We start from the raw sequence: 20,259 nt of genomic DNA on the forward strand, positions 1-20,259 counted from the left end.
TTTTTGCTATATTGATAGTTGGAAGGACGGAGAGTAACATTAGGCTAATTTTTATCCCGGAAAATAGTTCCCACGGGATTTTTAATAACCTAAATCCACGCGGACGAAGTCACAGGCATCAGCTAGTAGGTATATCATAATTTTGATGAGCGATTGCGTCCTTTCCCAATATTCTGATAAATCATGATTCGCTTTCAGATTAGACTCAGGGATTATTGAATTAAGAAAAGGTTTGTGAAAACCTTTTCTTAATTCACTATATAATAACACACTCTTCTTTTTCACAAACAAAGGGTTGTGCCACGCAATATGACAGTTTGTTCCGGCGCTTCTTTTGCTTGTTCTCAGGTGGAAGAAGCGCCGGAATAACCAGCTCTTAGCTTTAAGTTGTGATGTGTGGCACAATTGTATAAATAAACGTCTTTTCTTTCTTTCTTTCTTTCAAACACAAAAGAAAAAACTTAGGTACCTATTAGAATAATACATCTACACTAATATTATAAAGAGGAAAACTTTGTTTGTTTGTTTGTTTGTTTGTTTGTTTGTTTGTTTGTTTGTTTGTACTGAATAGGCTCAAAAACTACTGGACCGATTTTAAAAATTCTTTCACCATTCGAAAGCTACATTATCCATGAGTAACATAGGCTATATTTTATTTTGGAAAAAAATAGGGTTCCGTAAGATATTTGGGTTTTTCGGACACAAGGTGTAAAAAATCAACCAGAAAAGTTACTTATTTTGCGTACGCTGCCTAAACTATAAAAGATAGAACCATAAAATGTTCTAATTAATTGTAGATCTTATAAATATCTACAAAAAAGTCCGCGACACACTATACCCATCTATGTCGAGTGAGGCACAGCAACCATTTTTTTATTTAAAAATCTTGAATTTTTTTTGGACTACATTTAAACGCGTTTATTTTACTCATGCTATTAATCCTTATCAAAATAAATGATTTCATCACTAAGAACAGTTTATGGAGATAATATTTGGTCTTTGAATGATTAAAATTGGACGTTTGGTTTTGAAGTTATGGCGAAATTAAAATATTACGATTTCTGCTGCACGGCCCGATGTCGTTAAGTTTGTTTGTAGGGGGTAATCTTTAGAACTACTGAACCGATTTTAAAAATTCTTTCACCAGTAGAAAGCTACATTATTCCTGAGTGACATAGGCTATACGGGATCTTTAAAAACCTAAATCTACGCGGGCGAAGCCGCGGGGATCAGCTATATTATATAAAGAGGCCATGTCGTTAAGTTTGTTTGTAGGGGGTAATCTTTGGAACTACTGAACTGATTTTAAAAATTCTTTCACCAGTAGAAAGCTACATTATTCCTGAGTGACATAGGCTATACGGGATCTTTAAAAACCTAAATCTACGCGGGCGAAGCCGCGGGGATCAGCTAGTATATTATAATTTTGCAATCGAAGTATATTAATACATTAACATGTTATCATCTGATATGGAAGTAATATTGGCAAAGAGATACCTAGTCGGAATTTATGTAAAAGTCTGTAATAACTAAATATTACTATAGTCAGCATAAACTTGATTTATTACAAGGACATTAAATAATATGAGTATAGTTCATGTTACATTATTATTGATGACTCGAATCCTATTAACATTTGCAAAAATATAGGGTATAATAAAAGCTTATACTTAGGTACATACTTATGAAGGTTTGCTGTTTATGTAATAAATTGCGATTGATAGTAATATTATTATTATCTTTCCCGGCCCCTCGCACACGGGGCAACTTAACTAAGTTGCGGACGGGATCGTGAATTAAGTTTAGAAGCAATTTGCGTCAACTTGCAATATTATATACCTACAGCAACATTTTGCTAAGCTTGCGTGGTCTGAAGCATTTTTTCTCTTATTTACCAAAACAACCTTTGAAGTTTGATAAATATGCGACATTTTCCAATCTCAAAGGCTAATTTTGTTTACGTCTAATCCTTAATTTATCGAGCAAATAATTTGAAGAGTTAAAGTAGCCAAAATAAATTCGTACGTAAATCCTAAAAGTTGGCGTTAATTTATAACTTCATAAAACCCACACCTGCGCAGCTGTCCAACTGTCACGCTGATTAAAATGTTTGTTTAGAAACTGGCGCTCCCATTAACGGTGTATCTTTTACTTTCCCGATACTTTCAGCATCTAAATAACTTATTGGAGAACTACCTGGAACCGCTCAAGAGGGAAACTTTTTTATCAAACGCCGAGATCAACGCTCTATTTGGAAACATACACGAGATAGTAACTTTCCAGAGACAGTTCCTACAAAACTTGGAAGAGGCGCTCGAGGCTGAACCCAATTTCAACCACTTTGAATTTTCAAATCAGTTCAAGGTAGCCATGTTTGAAAATAATGTTTTTAGATAGGTATATTAAGCGTGCTGCATGTTTAACGATTTCATGATAACGTTATACATGTTTTATTCTTTAAATTAATCATTATTTAGCTGTTATACGATATAGTACCAAAACCACGTATATTTGGTACTTTAATGCCGTGAATTTCAAGCAGCATGAATACATAAGTTATATCAAACTTTTGTCGTGGAATAACAGATGATAATTTCAAAGTTACATCCGATATCTCTACATACCTTTTATAAAGCAATTTGTACAACTTTCCAGAACGTTCTCTTCGCAGTTGGGAATGCTTTCCTCTATTACGTCAACCATTTTAAATTATACAGTTCCTTCTGCGCCAGTCACAGTAAGGCACAGAAAGTTTTACATCCAAGTAAGTTACGATGTACAACAGATATCAGATAAATAAGCCATATCGGTCTTTTTAATGAATTGAAAACCTTTTTTGTCAAGCAGATGAGGGCAATCAAGCACTTCAAGAGTTTTTGGCGGCTCGTAATCCAAAACAACAACACTCTTCAACTCTAGAATCGTATCTAATCAAACCAATTCAACGAATACTTAAGTATCCTTTACTATTACAACAATTAAGAAATTTGACTGATGTAAATTCGGAAGAACATCTTCACTTAGTAGGTAAGAGATAAAACTTAAAACTACAAAAAATTAAAAAGTATTTTTGCTGTTCTGAGTATAGTTTTTGAATAGTTGTTGAGTATATTCGAATACCTCCTTCAATTTATTTTACAGAGGCTTTAAAGGGGATGGAAAAAGTTGCGGAACACATCAATGAAATGCAACGAATACATGAGGAATATGGTGCTATATTTGATCACTTATTTAGGCAACACCAGAAGTCATGCAAGCAACCAATCGATTTAAGTCCTGGTCAGTTTTATGTTTTAACCTAAACTATCTTAACGGATATTACAAATTCGTCGAGAAAATTTAGGCCAAGCTATCTTTATATTAGGTCGATTGATTTTAATTAAATTTTCACAGTGGTACAGTATCTATCTATATTCTGACTATATGCTTTCGAATTCCGAAAGTTTTGCTTCGATTTTGTTGTCTTTATTTGATGTGAACGAATAAACAGAAATCTGTTGCAATTTTTCATTAAATTTTTTTTAGAGATTACAATAGGTGGTGGTATATCGTATATCGTTGTAATGAAGTTAACTACACTATTATTCATATTTATTGTTTATATTTTCAGGTGATTTGTTATATTATGGAGGCGTAGAATGGTTGAATATCTCAGACTTTTTAGGTAAAATAAAGAAGGGGCTAGAGTTGCACGCTATGTGCTTTGTATTTAAATCAGCTGTTGTCTTCCTCTGTAAAGAAAGACTGAGACAAAAGAAAAAATTAATGGTTAGCTACTTTTTTAATCCTGCTCAGTAGTAGTCACTGTAAGCTGCAATTGTTCTCAACTTACGATATTACTTTTTTTTTATTAAAGTTTTAGATACATTCGAACTCCTTATTCGCGATTTTAAGTTTTTGCGGATGAACTAATTAGGATCTAGTTTTTAGTTTTGTCTTATAAATTTAATACATCATATCTTTATATATTTCTTCCATTACTCTCACATACTCCCATTTCCCACATTCGCAGCATATTCACAGAACGAATCACCCGCAAATAAGGAGCGAACTGTTTTACAATTATATTAAATATGTTATATTGAAATTTGTTAAAAATGTCAATCAATTGGCGATTATATACTTGAATATTTTTTTATTGTTAGGGTCACGATTAGTCGATTTTCTGTTTATTACTATTAAACCATTCTAATACAAATTCAATACAATTTTAGGGGGTTTCCTCGAAAAATAACTCAAATGAAGTAGAAATTATACGATACCAAGTGTTGATACCTGTGACGGAAGTTCAAGTACGGGCATCATCTGCAAAGGACATGGACAGTCATTTCTTATGGGAGCTCATTCACTTGCGCAGTCAACTGCAACGCCGCTCCGAAAAAGTCTACGTACTCTCCAATAGGTAACGCATTATCAATATTACAACTGTAAAACCTCGTATTTATTTGAGCGGTCAAAGGCTGTAGACTCGACTTGCTGCTCGAACGCATAAGTCTACTTGCCATTCCCTTTCCTGCTGAGACTCTACTGTGGATCGTTTGGTTTCAGCGAAAACCGTACGGCAATATTTACCTTAAGTTGAAGCAAAAGCATAAGCCCACTTCCTCTACAACAATGCATTCAGCATGTTGCCCCGATTCTGCAGCGTATCAGGCATGTTTACTGACGCGCGCAAAGACTGCTTTTACACTACTATGCGCAAGCGGTGCGCAGAGTGTGGAACAGCTCCACCAACATTCTGAAGATGATTGTGGCCAGATTTGAATGTCTTTATGAGACGGCATTGCTACGATAGATATGTTGCAGTACCAATGCCGGAGAGAAAGTGCTAGACCATTAAACTTTTTAATTGATTATTAATTGTAGTTATTCTAACGCGTTGGCATGTTTAATGTATATGGGTGAATCCCGAGATAAATAGATTGTTTTGTCTAGATCAGCCGTGGTTGACGTGAGCTAGGCGATACCTACGCATATATAATAATTTCTAATATTATTATTTGTTGACAGCACGGCGGACTTCCGTAACGCGTTCCTGAAGACAATCCGACAGATCATTCGCGAGTCTGTGCGCAATATGTCGCTGCCCAGTACCTCCCGCCTCGCCCCGGCACCGCCCCGTGCGCCTGCTACCCTCGAAAGACCCAAGCACCAGGTACCTGCCTACTACTTTGTTTAACATTCTTAGTTATTTTTCAAATTTTTTTTATTGACTAGCATTTCGCTGCAATGACACTAAAATGAAGATGGAAGGGCATTCCATATTATTCTAGCAGTATGAATAAAAATAAGCAAGCAAATCGCGTCGTTGGCCGTGTAATTTCGACTAGGTAGGGGCATTGCAGACCTTGACGATGCCTTACATCTTACAATACACTCGTTTTTTTATTGTATATGTAATATAAAATTTGTACATGAATGTTGTCTGAGACTTTGCCCACGTAGATTTACCTAAGTTTTCAAAAAGCCCGTGGAAACTCTTTGATTTAGGATAAAAATTATCTCATATCCGTTTCCGGGATGCTAGAGGGTATACTATTAAGTATTTTGTGATGCTTACAGTTTCTGCGCAGTACCAAATTTCAGTTTAGAGAATGAGAATGATTCCTGATGATGAATGATTTAGGTCTTTTTAAAATTCCGTGTGAACTCTTTAATTTTCCGGGATAAAATGTTGCCTAAGTCGATTTCTGAGACGCAAGCTACCTCTGTATCAAATATCGCATAAATTGGTAAAACGGATGGGCCGATAAAAAGTAGTATGACCTTCCTCGAGATGTAACCTAAATCTGTACCTTTAATCAAAATCGGTTAAACTGTTGGGCCGTGAAAAGCTAGCAGACAGACAGAGAGACACACTTTCGCATTTATAATATTAGTATGCATTCAAAGTCAAAAAAAAAAAAATTGACATACGCTGTCGAGTCAGCAATTTTTTTAGGGTTCCGTACCTCAAAAGGAAAAACGGAACCCTTATAGGATCACTTTGTTGTCTGTCGTCTGTCTGTCTGTCTGTCTGTCAAGAAACCTACAGGGTACTTCCCGTTGACCTAGAATCATGAAATTTGGCAGGTAGGTAGATCTTATAGCTGACATTTGGGGGAAACATCTGAAAACCGTGAATTTAGGGTTAGATCACACAAAAAAAATTAAATTGTGGTCATGAACTAATAATTAGTATTTGCAAATTTTCTAAGTAAAATAACAATATCAAGTGAGGTATCATATGAAAGGTCTTCACCTGTGCATTCTAAAACAGAATTTTATTTATTTTATGTATCATAGTTTTTGATTATCCTGCAAAATGTCGAAAAAATACGACTGTAGTAGGGAACCCTCATTGCGCGAGCCTGACTCGCACGTGGCCGGCTTTTTTTTCTCATGGGAGGATTCGGTTAAAAAGTTGAACCTACAAGACCCCCGGAACTTAATTTCTGACTAGTGTTTGAGGCTACAGTAATACCAGTACCAGTTAATTGTACGTAATTTGAATAACGAACTTAATTAACCATATTTATTAAAATACGCCTTTCTAGAGGGGTTGTGCAATTCTGATAATGCCTAGCAAGTATTGTTTGGGAAATCCGATATAGGATCGCTTTATTTTCAAAGCTTTGTTTTGATTTTGATGAATTAAACTATGAATATTATTTATTGCACGTATGGGCCAAGCATTATAAAACTAACTGATTCCCGCAACTTCGTACGTGTGGATTTAGGTTTTTAAAAATCCTGTGGGAACTCTGATTTTCCGGGAAAAATAGTAACTGTAGGTCTTAAATACTAACCCGTGCAAAAAAATACTCAGATCCGTTGCTCACTTTGCGACCTGATTGAAGGACAAACCAACAAACAAACACACTTTCGCATTTATAATATTCGTATGAATTTAAAAAAGAATGCTCCAATTCCATGTACTCAGAAGTCAGAACTATTTATTTATCTCTATTCACAAAGCATATTTCATTATAACTGCAACGTCACTTCGTCGTAGTCGGACAAATTACTTGCACTGACAGTTATCAGTGCAGAGGAAAATTAAGGGAAACTGAGATTTAGTTTTACTAACAAAATGATTGTTTAAAGCAGCGCAACTTTTTCTCATTAAGCTATCGGAAAGTTCGACGTTAAACATTTCCTAGATTCAGGTACCTTACTTTTAAAACTTGGACTGTGTTATAAATGTAATAATATGACCCGAGAGAGTGTGCATTTTGCTGCTAGCTTAACTTTTCGTAGTTAGGTGAGTACAACTTAGAACTTTCTACTTATACAAAAGTATTTACCTCTGTTAATAATAACACGTAAAACGTTCAATTTGACTTTGAATCAGTCTTATTTATAAATAACTAGCTGATCCACCCGGTTTCGCTTGGGTGGAATTTGATATACCTTTATAATTATGTACTTAGGTATAGATACGATATATTTATATAGTAACAGTTCGTTATACTTACGAACTTATAGTACTTCTGGATAAAGTAGCTTTCTAATGATGAAAACATTATTAAAATCGGTTTGGTAGTTCCAGAATTTGTCGATAACAAACAAACAAGATATCTTGCCTGATTATAATATTAGTGTAGATAACGCGACTTGATAAAAATAGGTCATTTTAGGGTCCCATACCTCGAAATTAAAAACGGAACCCTTATAGAGTCACTTCATTGTGTCTGTCTGTGTGTCTGTCAAGACAGTTTTTCTCAGGAACGCGTGGAGGTATCAAGTTAAAATAAATATGAAGTACTCTGATCTACAATCCCCAATCAACTGTAAAAAAACAAATTTCTAACGCAATCAAAAGATATGGCCGTTAATACCACATATTTTGACAGTCGAAATCGAAATCTATAGGGCATCCCGTTGACCTAGAATCATGAAATTCGCCAGGAAGCAATATTAATATCTGTAACCATTGTAGTTATATCACCTTAAAATTGACTATTACAAAGTTATATTTTGTAGTCTGTATCTCCAACTGCAAATATTATAAGCGATAAAATAATGGCACGTATTCTTCTAAGCTATGGAGCCCTCGCGGTGCGCGAGTCTGACTTGCACTTGGACGGGGTTTTTATCTACTACATACCTACTAACTTCTTCTGGCTTTTTTTTCTCTTAAATAGAAAATAACAGATGAAATACTTATTGTGTGTTTACCATTTGATGTTTATTTTGCAATTTTTATGTTTACAGGTGCAGGTAATGCAAGGATCCCAAACCCTCGGAAAGACGAAAAAGCCTAAAACAATGGGTCAGAGACTCTCAGCTGGTAATATCGAGGTTAGTATTTTTCTACTTAATGATGCCCGCACCTTCACTCGCATGGATTTATGTGATTAAGAACTTATATAGTACGCTACAGGTCGAGATGGCAATCGGGGTGGAGACGTCCCGCACACCCGCACAGGCCCCGCGCTAAGACGGTGCGGGCAAGCGTGGGCGCTGTGCGGTTGTCCGGAGCGTCTCCCCGCCCCATACCACGATTGCTATCTCGACCTGTAGCCTGTATGGGAACTCTTTGATTTCCCAGGATAAAAAGTAGGCTATATCCATCTCCAGGGTGCTATCTCTGTACCAAAATTCGTCAATATCGGTTAAGCGAAGTGGCTATAAAAAGGTAACGTAGGTATTATAGACTGACTGTCAGACAAACTTTTACATTACTACTAAATTATAAATACTAATATCATAAATGTAAAAGTTATTATAGTCTTTAAGTATATTAAATTAAGTATTTTAAACAAAGTAGGTAGGTACTCCACTGGAAAATAAGTATTGATACAAGTAATTCGATCCCTGCCGCTAACATTCGTTGAAACTTGAAAGCTAAATTGAAAACGTAGATATGTCTGGTTGAAACCTAACATTTTCGTTCACGAGTGCTCGAATCAATGGTACCTATGGTTCTTTTCTCACAAAAATTAAATCAATTTAATTTTAGGTAAGTATTACTTTTTTTAGTACGCAAATAGGCAATTCAAATGACAAACAATGTTGAACTGGTTTTTTTTTTACAACGAACGAAGATTACAATAACCAATAGTTTTTATCAACTGGCCATTAATCACTGAATACTCAATAGTACCTTATACCTGCCCTTAATCGCCTTCTGCATTATAAAAGGGCGCGTACCTACTTACTCGTACATTGAAAATACTTTTGTTTACTCAATAGGTTGGTGATTTGTCACGTGAAAATTCTCAAGATGCTGATGAACCTCCTCAAGTTTCTGAATTATCGTCTGATGAAACTACGTTTAGACAAAGAAGCAAGACACTTTGTGAATCAATTGGTAAGAATGGTTCCAAATAGAAAAATAATGGCAACATAATATTATAATTAATGTACTAGGTAAATTAATTATATTACTTGTTACTCAAACAGAAAACGCTGCCAAGCGCACTCTGCCACCTCCGCCCCCACCGACGACTGACACGGACAAGTCAGAGGGTGGCTCCAAATCGGAGGGCGAGGATGAACTGCCGCAACCGGCCGCCAAGCGAGGGTTAGGCCGCACTCCCAACCACCTCACCCTCAGGTACCAACATATGTATGGGCTAACCGACTGCGCCGACACTGACCTACACCGCACATCCATCATTGGAACCAACTCACATACTTTCATACTAACTCCAAAATTTACTCTGTATCGTAGGTTCGCTTGTTTCTCATACATATGTCACCAATGGTAGATAGTCCCTGAATTTATTTGGCAGATGTTGTATTACATTTTGCAAAATAAATTTTTCTATACTTGTAGTTCAACATGTTTTGTAATGGTTTAATACTTTTCCAGTACAACTTCGACCCTAAGTGCCGGAAGTACTGGAAGCCAGGCTCGACTTATTCAATCTTCACATCAGCCTACTCAGTATCAACCGACCATGGTCAAGGAACTAGGTAAGCAAGGATCGCAATCGCTAAAATCGTCGCCGGAGAAGAGGAGTTCATCTACGTCTGAGAAAAAAATCAAAATTATCCGTTCGGGCAGTGGCAGTAGCATCAATAGAGATAGATCCCCGAATAGATCTATTGAGCATAATATATCACCAGATAGAGATCGCGTCACGAAAGTCATTATTTGCAAATCCCCAAACAAATCCAGTTTGAAACAGAGTAAGACTCTACATAGATCACCAAAAGGAAGCTTCGATCAATCTAAATCCCCACGTGGGTCCATTGACAAGTCTCGATCTCCTCAACAAAGCTTCGACGGCTCGAGATCTCCTCGCGGAAGTATAATGAAATCAAGGGAGAGTAGTCTCGACCGGGCAAAATCACCAAAACCTGCCCCGAAGAAAGGCATAATGCGAACGCCGCAAGCCAGTTTTGATAGGTCCCCTTGTAAATCCCCTAATACTAGCCGCCGTTCATCTAAATCGAGTGGGGAGAAATTAGCGAAACTCGGAACTAACTCCCTGGATAGAATGTCCCATTACTCACAATTAGCCAAGGTTGAAGATAAGGCTATGAAAATGGGCATCGTGGTCTCAAAGTCTACCGAGTCAATCGCCAAAACTATCGAGCATCCAACCTGCGTCGAATGCTACCTCTCTGGGAAGCGGCAGAGTAAACTATCCTAGCATAGGGGGAGGGGCAAGCAGCCCAAAGCTCGTAGGAAGTCTCTGATGACTCAGTCTATTCTGATGTCATCTGATCGTAGCAGCGTTGAGACCCTAGGTGACTCCAGTCATGAGCACGGACATTGCCCTTCCTCCCAACATTACCAAAAGAGTGACTTTGATCAAATACATGTTTAATTTGATTTCAATTTTAGTTTAAATCTACGATGTACCTTACCCGTTTAGAATATTTAATTTAAAAGGTGACTTGACTGAATGTGAGAATTGAAATGTGGTGTTGTGATGCTACTACTGCTCGGGCGAATTCGACGTAATACTATTAAAATGGAATTGATTAGAAAAAGAGGAAAGATTGTTAGTTAATTTAAGTCATTAGATAGTTTATTTGAAAATGTCCTAGATTTGATTTTAATAATTATGTACTTTCACTAAATATTAATTAGAAGACACCACTTAATTTATTTATAGAAAATACACGACTGAAAGATAAGCTTGAAATACTGGCATGATTCAAATTACGTATACGTAATGATAATTATACACAAACACGGAACTCTAAACCCTGTTTAGATGCTGCTTAGGGACTTAATAATATAATTAATATACACAGTAGACGATAAAATATAATTATTATAAATGTAGATCTGTAATGAATCCCTTACACCTTTAGCAAACCATACATTTGTACACGGTCAGCGAAATTACTAACGCCTTTATATAGCTATGGTGTAATAGTATACCGCGTACCGCAAACTACATACAAATGTGCCGGTATGCTAAACGCGTTATAAAATTAACTTTTATTTATAGCATTGAGTGACCAAAACCCGCGCTTAAGTAACACTTATTCATGGCTTAACTTGTCCATTTTTGCACGCTGTAAAAATGGTCTATGTCTACTTAAGTCTGGTCTAATTAAGTTAGTACTATTATATCTTCTGTAACTTAAGTAACGAATAAGAGTTAAAAGTATGTGGATTTAGGTCACACGAGCTATGAATTAAAACACGATATTTGTGACTAAGTTTAAGTCTATTATTGCACGGCGGCGTATAGCTAATAAAAGCCGTGCAATAATGGACTACTTTGGTCACATGTATCGTAACGTACTATTATCTCACACTCTTAAATCTGGACACCAAGTTCTAAGTGTTAGTTTAAATGGCTGTGGAATTGTACTAATGATAAATAAAATAATCATTCTCACGTTGTCAAAGTTTCTATATCTATTAATAGAAAATAATTTATTTAATTTCTAATATTTTACTATAAATTTGAGTCAATAATTAGTAACAATTATTATTATCCTTATTACATAAATTGCCACGGATTTGTACCATTAAGTCTTCCATTTCGAAAAACTTACTTATAAAAAGATATTAATTTATTTTTGATCATTTATTCTGTGCCTGCTCAAGTTAGATTTAAGTTTAACTTGAAAATTAATTAACTATTTAATACGCTAATTAATTATTATTATCATTAAATTAAAACATACTTACATACCTCATTTCTTGTACGGATATGCATTTCCCCTCATATTTTTGTATTAGTCGCAAAACGTAATTTTACTAAATACTGCAATGCTATTTCAGAATTCAAAAATACTATTATAATAATTCAATACATGAATTAAAATTTAATCGGTAATAATATTAATCTATGTGCATGATATATACCTAAAAATATATAATATCCGATTATATCATCCCTTAACTTATAATATGCTAGTCATTAAACTATTAACTACAAAAGATACATATGTACTATTGGAATAACTACTTATTAATAAAAGTAGATGAAAAAATGTACGTTATCATAGTTGAATACTTAGCAATTAGTCATGCCCTCTACCCTATGAGTGGCATATAATATATGTAGATGTTGCACGCTACAAACTACCAGAAAATTAGTGTGGTAAAGAAAAATAAAATAATAATCAATTATAAAAGTAATACTGGTGCACTCTAGTCTAATAATACTTGTAATATTTAATCATGTTAAATATATTTAGCTACGGAATTATATTATTATATCAATTACAATTTCTACACCGCCGAAGCTTTTTGAATGTTCGATGACAATGTTGACCTCCGTATTTATTAACCGCATAGGTGCTAAAAGGCACAGCGTCCAATGCTTTTCCTGACATAATATTTTTATATCACGGGCCCAATTTTTTGGTGTAAAATGCTGGTGGAATGAAATTGCAAAAGCGGGATAAGTATTGCACATAGAGCGGAGACGAGATTTACCAAAATCAATTTTACAAACAACAACGTTCTCCGTCATGCTTGTGTGATATATCGCCATGTTGATACGCCTTACGCTTTTCGGTCTAAATAATCGAAAGAAAAGCAACAAAAAGTTGCTTTATTAATTAATACGGACCATAATAATCGTAAAAGATTTTGAAGTTGCAATTCCATTTCACCAGTGGTAACAGTACGTCGGATGGGGCGATTTCGACAACATTCATCAAACATTCAACTCTTTTCTTGGACCCGCGGTACCCTGGCGATTAGTGCGAATGCGTTTCTAAATTACTCGTAAATACTTGGGCGTGGAAAGCGAAGTGTGTAAAAGAGTTCGGTGTTTGGTGTGTTGTAGGGTCGCCCGTGTGGAAACCGCGCGACGTGATGAGCGAGGCGGGCCCGAGCGCGGCGCCCTCCGCGCCCACCACGCTGCCGCGCTCGCAGCGCCCAGCGCCGCGCGCGCCCCACCTCTCCGCGAGCCGCAAGTCCCTCGCGCCAGACCACCGCCACTAACAACCGCAAACCACCGACAATCCGCCACTCTACCCCTTAACCCCTCTCTTCCAAATGACCTTTTAAAAAAGTTTCTTGAAAATTGACTCTACGCTCCTCCTTAGTTCTGGGCTCTGGGTGTAAGTTTTTAAGTTAAGAACGAGACACCAGAGTAACGACTCTACCGAAACCGTATGAAGATTTCAAATCACGAAGTTTACCTGCCAAATGACAAAATTACATCAACGCAAATGTCTCGTAAATTACCTTCAAAAGTTACAACTAGGGCCTCTGATATCCATTTCGTGATTATACATAGGTAGGTAGGTACATCACACACTTCCTTGAAACGACTTCCATATTTTACGCTTTCATTAAAAAAAATCATTAAAGTGTACCTACTCTAAAAAGCAATGTTCGGTGTGTTTTACTTTTTGCGTAACTTCTCGTAATAATTGTAAAACATCAAGCCTTAGTCCACGTTGGCATGTTCGGCGAATGCCACCCTACCTACGTACAGGAGTATGAATTCTATTTATAAGATCCAAGATCCTTGGCTATTGTATGAAAATGCGGATATTATATCTTCTCGGAGGGGCCTTTTTCACGTTCACCGGCTGCATTCGCCGAACGCGGTAGTCTCCCGTATACAAAGGGAATAACTTATGTCATAAATGCGCATGCTTCTTTGATCAACCTCAAACTGTTTATGTGAATAACAGCAACTATACACAAAAATGCACATTGGAAGTGTTTTTTCATTAATTCTGCCACTACACCGAGTGTTTTGCTTACATTACCCCCTTGTTTCACTGTAAATTTTCTAATATACCTCTGACTTCTATTTGGGGATATATTGAAACAAACCAAAATATTATATATGTTCTGTAGTTAAATAATTTTCATAGTCGAGTATTTATTAATATATAATGGATTTAAAATTATGCTTCTTAAGTTTGCAAAACTAATAACTTGACCTTCTATTTAATTAATTTTGTTTATTTTACATAAAAATCCTGATGTGGCTATAAAATATATAGCACTATACTTAAAGCATATAAATTGATACATTTTTAGAGTATATTTAATATTGTTGGGAATATATAAAAAATTAAATGTGAAACAAACAACCTATGGAATAACGGAGAAGAGATATTTGTTTGAATTATTTAATTGTATTTTAAAAATAACGAAAGGATGGAGGGAAAGGAGTAATAATTAAAACGTAGAGTGGTTTTGTGATAAGACGTTTTGGATTCTATACAAATAACAAAGATTGGTTTTATGTTTTGCTATAGGTTGCTTAATTATCATTTATAGAAAACATAGATAGTTACGAAACTAATTCTATTCATTTATTTCAAAATGTCGGTAGTTTCAAAATCGTTTCTCAAGCTCAAAAGGTATTTTTCTAGTGGTTTTACCGAAATATGTTTTTTTTGCTCAAATGTTTTTTAATAATAATTTAATATTTGATCCAAAAAAATAAGACTGCGTGCGGCTCGTCTGTGGTATAGAAATGTTGGAATATGTGACTGTCAGGGAAATGTTCACCGTTAGGTATACGCGGTGAGTGTTTTTACTATGAACATACTCGTTCGATATAGTTGTGACACTGTGCATTGTGGCACTTGCCTAGTTTCACCTCAGGTAAGCATATTTTATTCGAATATCACGACTTAACATAAATTTTGATAGACATTAAGTTTATTTTATTCATATTAGATCTAACGGGAAATCCTATAATTAAGTCAAATCTCTTAACAAATGACAATATCAATAAGAAACAGTTTTAAATAAAGACTTGTTTACCGTTCTAGGTGTATTATAATTATTATTTATTGTTTTATGGTTATCATACTTATATATTACAGATAACATGTTTAATCTGGCATTCTATAGATAATTCAATAAAATACTGATACACTGTAGATACTTGAGAAAAATATAAACTTCAGGTTCTCATCTACTAAGTGATAAGCTCATACATATAATTATTATACTTTCTATAGAATGTCTGAATTGTACTCATACTTTTAATGCCGGTGACTTGTTTATTGTTTTGAGAACTAAAACATTCTATGAATTAAAGTTTTTGAACTGATTTGAATAACTAAAACATAATATAAAAATAACGAAACTTATATTTTCAATTTGAGATTAGTTTTAGTTAACAAAAAATAAAGAAAATGTTAACATACTAAATATTATAATGACACCTATTGTTCCTTTCGTTTAAATACATTTGCCAAAAAATATGAACTAATGAATAATGAATACTCTATATAATATGGTATCCTGTGCCAAATTAGGTATTCTATACCTACCTGTGCTTTTTAATACTCACTGTTAACATAGTACTGAATAAAATATATCGTGAAAGTAGTTAGCTGTAATCTACATGTTTGCGTTTCTTTTCGTCACATTGGTAATGCAATCAATTAAGTTTGGCGCCCAGTGGGAGACAGCATTAGAATGTGTAAAATAAGAATAACACGAAAGAACAATCACTAAGCAAGACGTATATTTATATAAACTATTAGATTACATTGCTACGGCGTAGCACTGGCTTAGCCTACGCCAACGCTACGCCGTTACATTCTACGGCAACAAATTATTAAACTCCATTTTAACTTTATGTGTCAAATTTCATGTCAAAAGTACGATTTTAGTCCTTATTTCAAAGGTTAACTCACAGGGTTAACCGTACTTTTGATATGACAGTTGATGAGTTGACCCATATAGTTAAAATGGCGCGTGAGGCGTCACTTTGTACGGACTATACATAAAATGTTTCGCTATAATGTATCGTGTCGTAGGATTCAGAATATACCTGCAGTGCAAAATCATCATATTGGGGAAGTTGTAGCTGGTGATTCATTGAGACTTATGAATTCGTATGCGGATACTCAAATAGTTTCTATGCCTAATAACCGCAACCACATGCCAATGTCAAAAATGATTCGAAAGCATCTGCAAGCACCGCGCCGTTGCGATCGTGATTGTAGATATTGGAACATGATATTCGAACATCGTTGGTTGGGTAGCCTGCGTTTTCTTTCTATGTTAAATGATATGGAAGCAATCTAATCTAATAATCTGTAGCAGTTGGCTACGCACTATTGCATGCCAATGCTACTCAAACATCATCACAACCGCAATACTTAACGTTTTCTGATTCAATACAAATTAAAGAGGCGAAATTTGATGTGATAGTATGTTGTGTATAATAATATAACGGACTGAACTTCCAATGGGCGCTGGGCTTAAACTACCCTATAGTTGAAAATGCACTTTACCTTATGGAAAATACACTAGGTAGTTTTGATAATAATTTCTCTTCGTGATCAAATTCGAAATTTCTATCATAGGTTAGGCGAATTATATAACATATATACATGACTCAGTTTATTTAAAATTTGAGAAATAGAGGAATAGTTGTTTTGTTACTGAGGAGATATTAAATTGTAAAGCTGTTATTTAAAATCACGGTCAGACAGTAAACTGAACAGCGTATGCGATTCTCGCATCCTTTTAAGTAGGTTCCAATTATGTTAGCATAATGATATGCAATAAGTAGATTGTTATATTTTGTATTGTTGTAACAATTTAATGATTTCGTTATATACCATATTATTTTTTAGACCTTGTATCTGAGAGTATAAATCTGTGTTTTTTATGTATCTATTTTTTAACAATAAATTAGTAAGTCAAACAGTCGGTCTTTTGATTCTAATTTTGTGATAATTGTTTTATGTTTATTTTGTATTTTATTCGTAGAATTAATTTTATGTTAAAACATATCACCGACTTTAAATCGCCTGTTCAGTTTATAGTGATTTTCATAATATTATATTTAACGTTTTACACTAATTTTGAAATTTATTGTATATTATGTATCCATACTGTGTAGATATTGTAATTATTTATTATTAATACCAAACATAAATACATATTGCAATTATATTTCAAATTTTAAGTATTAGTTCCATAATTGTTTTGTGATTAATTAAAATAAAACCCGTTTATTAATATACATATGTTAAAATATTCGAATTTAATAATTACGAACTTATACAATCAATTTATAGATATTGTTATACTAAGAAGATATAATTAATTAAATGAATAAACAAATATGAGTGAATAATGAAATGAAGAATGCGCTCATTAATTGCGATTGTATTTCATACTTCAATGACATTTGAAAGTAATGTAGGAAAATGAATGAATATTTAGAAAGACTTATTGAAGTAAAATACGAATGTAACTAATGTTATTATAAGTATTGTACTTTTATAATTTGAACTTTATATTGTTTGCTCCGCTAGATTAGGTCCTTTATTTCTTCGATATGTTTGTTAAACTACTTTAAAGATGCTATGATAACGATAACATTAGAATACATAACGTTGGTGTACCAATTTATTTTATTAGTTTGCTGACTGCGAATTATATATGTTCTTTAAAACACGTCATTATTAAATTTGATAAATTATGTTCAAACTTTTTTTAAATTAATATGCCTAAATTAAAAGTGCCTTTACGCTAGTACGCTTAGTGCACGGTAATTTGTTTCATTTATACGTATTTAAGCATCTTTTTAGTAGTTTAACAGAAGTTTATTTTATACTGTTTTAATTAACATGTTTTTGCAACTAGGAAATTCCGAAATAAAGACCTATTTCGTGAATTGGTGTATGCAATTCCATTGTTTTTGTAACTCTTTATATTAAGTTCAATTTTGTGACACATACGGAAATTACTTTTTATTGCTTATGAATAAATATAAAATGTATTTGTGGACCTCTTTTATTTACCCACATCTATATACCCTTACCAGTGATTGAATGATGCAACCGGAAATTATACAGGTATCTAACGCCAAAGTTCTAGTTCACTCTGGAGTCTGAAATAGGCTAGTTGACACTTTTTTTAAGTTGGTCTTAAATGGTTAATATTTGTCCTATTAGATCAAAAAAATTAACACTATATTTTTTTGCGCCCTAAAAACCGTAAAACTTTAATTTAAAAATATTTTTTTCTTAGACAGGTGAAAACACTGTCGGCCATGTTTGGCCCATAGATTATCTGTGCTCTGCCGTCATGCATTTGTAAACAACAGCATAACCTCCCAAAGTTTAATAAACATGACTTCTATACTAGTTTACATGAAAAATATAGTAATTATCGTTATTGTATCATCCGAGAATGTAAAAAACGCATCGATAAAGACCACAGGAAAGTTGTGGATTAGAGTGCCCAGTGAAATAAATATACGTAACACGCGAAGACTTGCTTAAAGGGATCCTATATGACAAAGACTTCAACCCAAATTTATTTTTGCAAAGATCAGTTTGTTGTAAGTCTTACTTAATAACTTATTCAATTTATAAAGAGAAAACGATATTTTTTTACGTTTACTATGAGTTTTTAGAAATATATAAAAACTAGCTTATGCTCGTGACTTCGCCCGCGTGGACTTCATAAATTTCAAACCCCCATTTAACCCACTCAGGGGTGGAATTTCAAAAAATCCTTTCCTAGTGGATACCTTCTCTTTACCTACAAAGAACACACCCACCAAATTTCATGTATCTAGGACCAGCTGTTTAGATGTTTAGGCTGTGCGTTGATATATAAGTTAGTCAGGACTTAAAATTTTATATATATCGATACTACGTTAGTCCCCGCGTGACATAGGGATGACATTTCTTTGTTTACATATTTAATGACATCACATCATGGCTGACAGCGTTTCAAATAAAAATAAAAACTGTATTTTTTAAAATTGGTTTTATATATCCATCCTGCGTTTTTAAAAATTGTTATTGATATATTTCGTTGTCTTAAGCAAAATACTATAATAAATAATCATTTATTGGACGAAATTAGATATGAGTCAAGTAGCCTATTGTGACGGGTAGCGTCGCATTCTTAGATAAAGTACCTATTATATGTCATGCCACGTTTGTGACAAGGTGACAAGATATAAGTCGCGCAAATTGCTAATGCAAATGCCGCCATTTTAGTGACGTCAGCACTAGACTGAAGTTTCGAGCTGATGGTATATTTTTATTTCGACTGACGTCAAAATGACGTCATTTCGATGTTAATGACACATCGTTCCAGCGCAATAGCAATTCGCGGGACTTATACTTGTACTCTTTTTAATTAAGCGTTTTAACATTAGCAAAGCGTAGGTGTTACTGATGTGATCATAATATGGCTCTGTTGTGTCATCGTGAATGAGTCAACGTACCAGTTCCTACTTTATTTTAAACTGAGCTCACACAATTTGTATACAAAACATACATACGTACCTACGTTAGTAAGCGTTTTATATAATAAGTACATAATTATAAATAAGTACGTAGAAAAAAAGAGACCCAGATTCAGGGCAGATAAATGTGTTCATCACACAAAGACTTGTCCAAAGTGGAAATCGAATCTATGACCTATGATTTCGAATTCAGCTTTTAACCACTAGACTAACTAGAATCGGTCCATATGAAATTTTATTTTATTAATTTATAGATATATATCTACTCATCGTACTGTGTTAGGTAAATTAAGTATACATTCCCTTATTGATAAAAAAATCCTCAATCATATTTGATTATTTTGTTTACAGCAGAACCCACAGAAAAATGAATAAGCTATACTGATCCCTAACTCCGTGGAAGCGTAGGTACCTATAGCACCCATAGGCGCGAACGGTGTTGCCAAATTTAGAGCCTCAATAGCTTAACCGGTATAGGAGTGGACTGAAAACCGAAAGGTCGACGGTTCAAACCCCGCCCGTTGCACTATTGTCGTACCTACTTCTAGCACAAGCTTGACGCTTAATTGGAGAGGAAAGGGGAATATTAGTCATTTAAAATGGCTAATATTCTTTGGAACTACTAAACCGATTTTAAAAATTC

The 20,259-nt window shown here is 34.5% G+C and overlaps 1 protein-coding gene across 26 annotated transcripts in view; it reads left to right on the plus strand.

The window, feature by feature from the left end:
- sif (still life) overlaps positions 1–18,136 on the plus strand; it is a 157,293-nt gene extending 139,157 nt beyond the window's left edge. For 12 of the 26 annotated variants that reach the window (XM_069498882.1, XM_069498884.1, XM_069498881.1 and 9 more), the window contains 11 exons: positions 2,170–2,364; positions 2,656–2,764; positions 2,845–3,027; positions 3,142–3,279; positions 3,611–3,768; positions 4,215–4,402; positions 5,011–5,155; positions 8,197–8,283; positions 9,178–9,295; positions 9,388–9,541; positions 9,800–13,340. In XM_069498882.1, the coding sequence (XP_069354983.1) occupies positions 2,170–2,364; positions 2,656–2,764; positions 2,845–3,027; positions 3,142–3,279; positions 3,611–3,768; positions 4,215–4,402; positions 5,011–5,155; positions 8,197–8,283; positions 9,178–9,295; positions 9,388–9,541; positions 9,800–10,586 (2,262 nt within the window). In that variant the 3' untranslated portion in view covers positions 10,587–13,340. Of the gene's footprint in view, positions 1–2,169; positions 2,365–2,655; positions 2,765–2,844; positions 3,028–3,141; positions 3,280–3,610; positions 3,769–4,214; positions 4,403–5,010; positions 5,156–8,196; positions 8,284–9,177; positions 9,296–9,387; positions 9,542–9,799 lie in introns of all 26 variants that reach the window. The other 14 variants (XM_069498905.1, XM_069498904.1, XM_069498906.1 and 11 more) reach the window with 5 other exon arrangements.
- Positions 18,137–20,259: the final 2,123 nt, after the last annotated feature.

Source organism: Maniola hyperantus, chromosome 5 (genome assembly GCF_902806685.2).
Source record: "Maniola hyperantus chromosome 5, iAphHyp1.2, whole genome shotgun sequence".
Classification (NCBI taxonomy): Eukaryota; Metazoa; Arthropoda; class Insecta; order Lepidoptera; family Nymphalidae; genus Maniola; species Maniola hyperantus.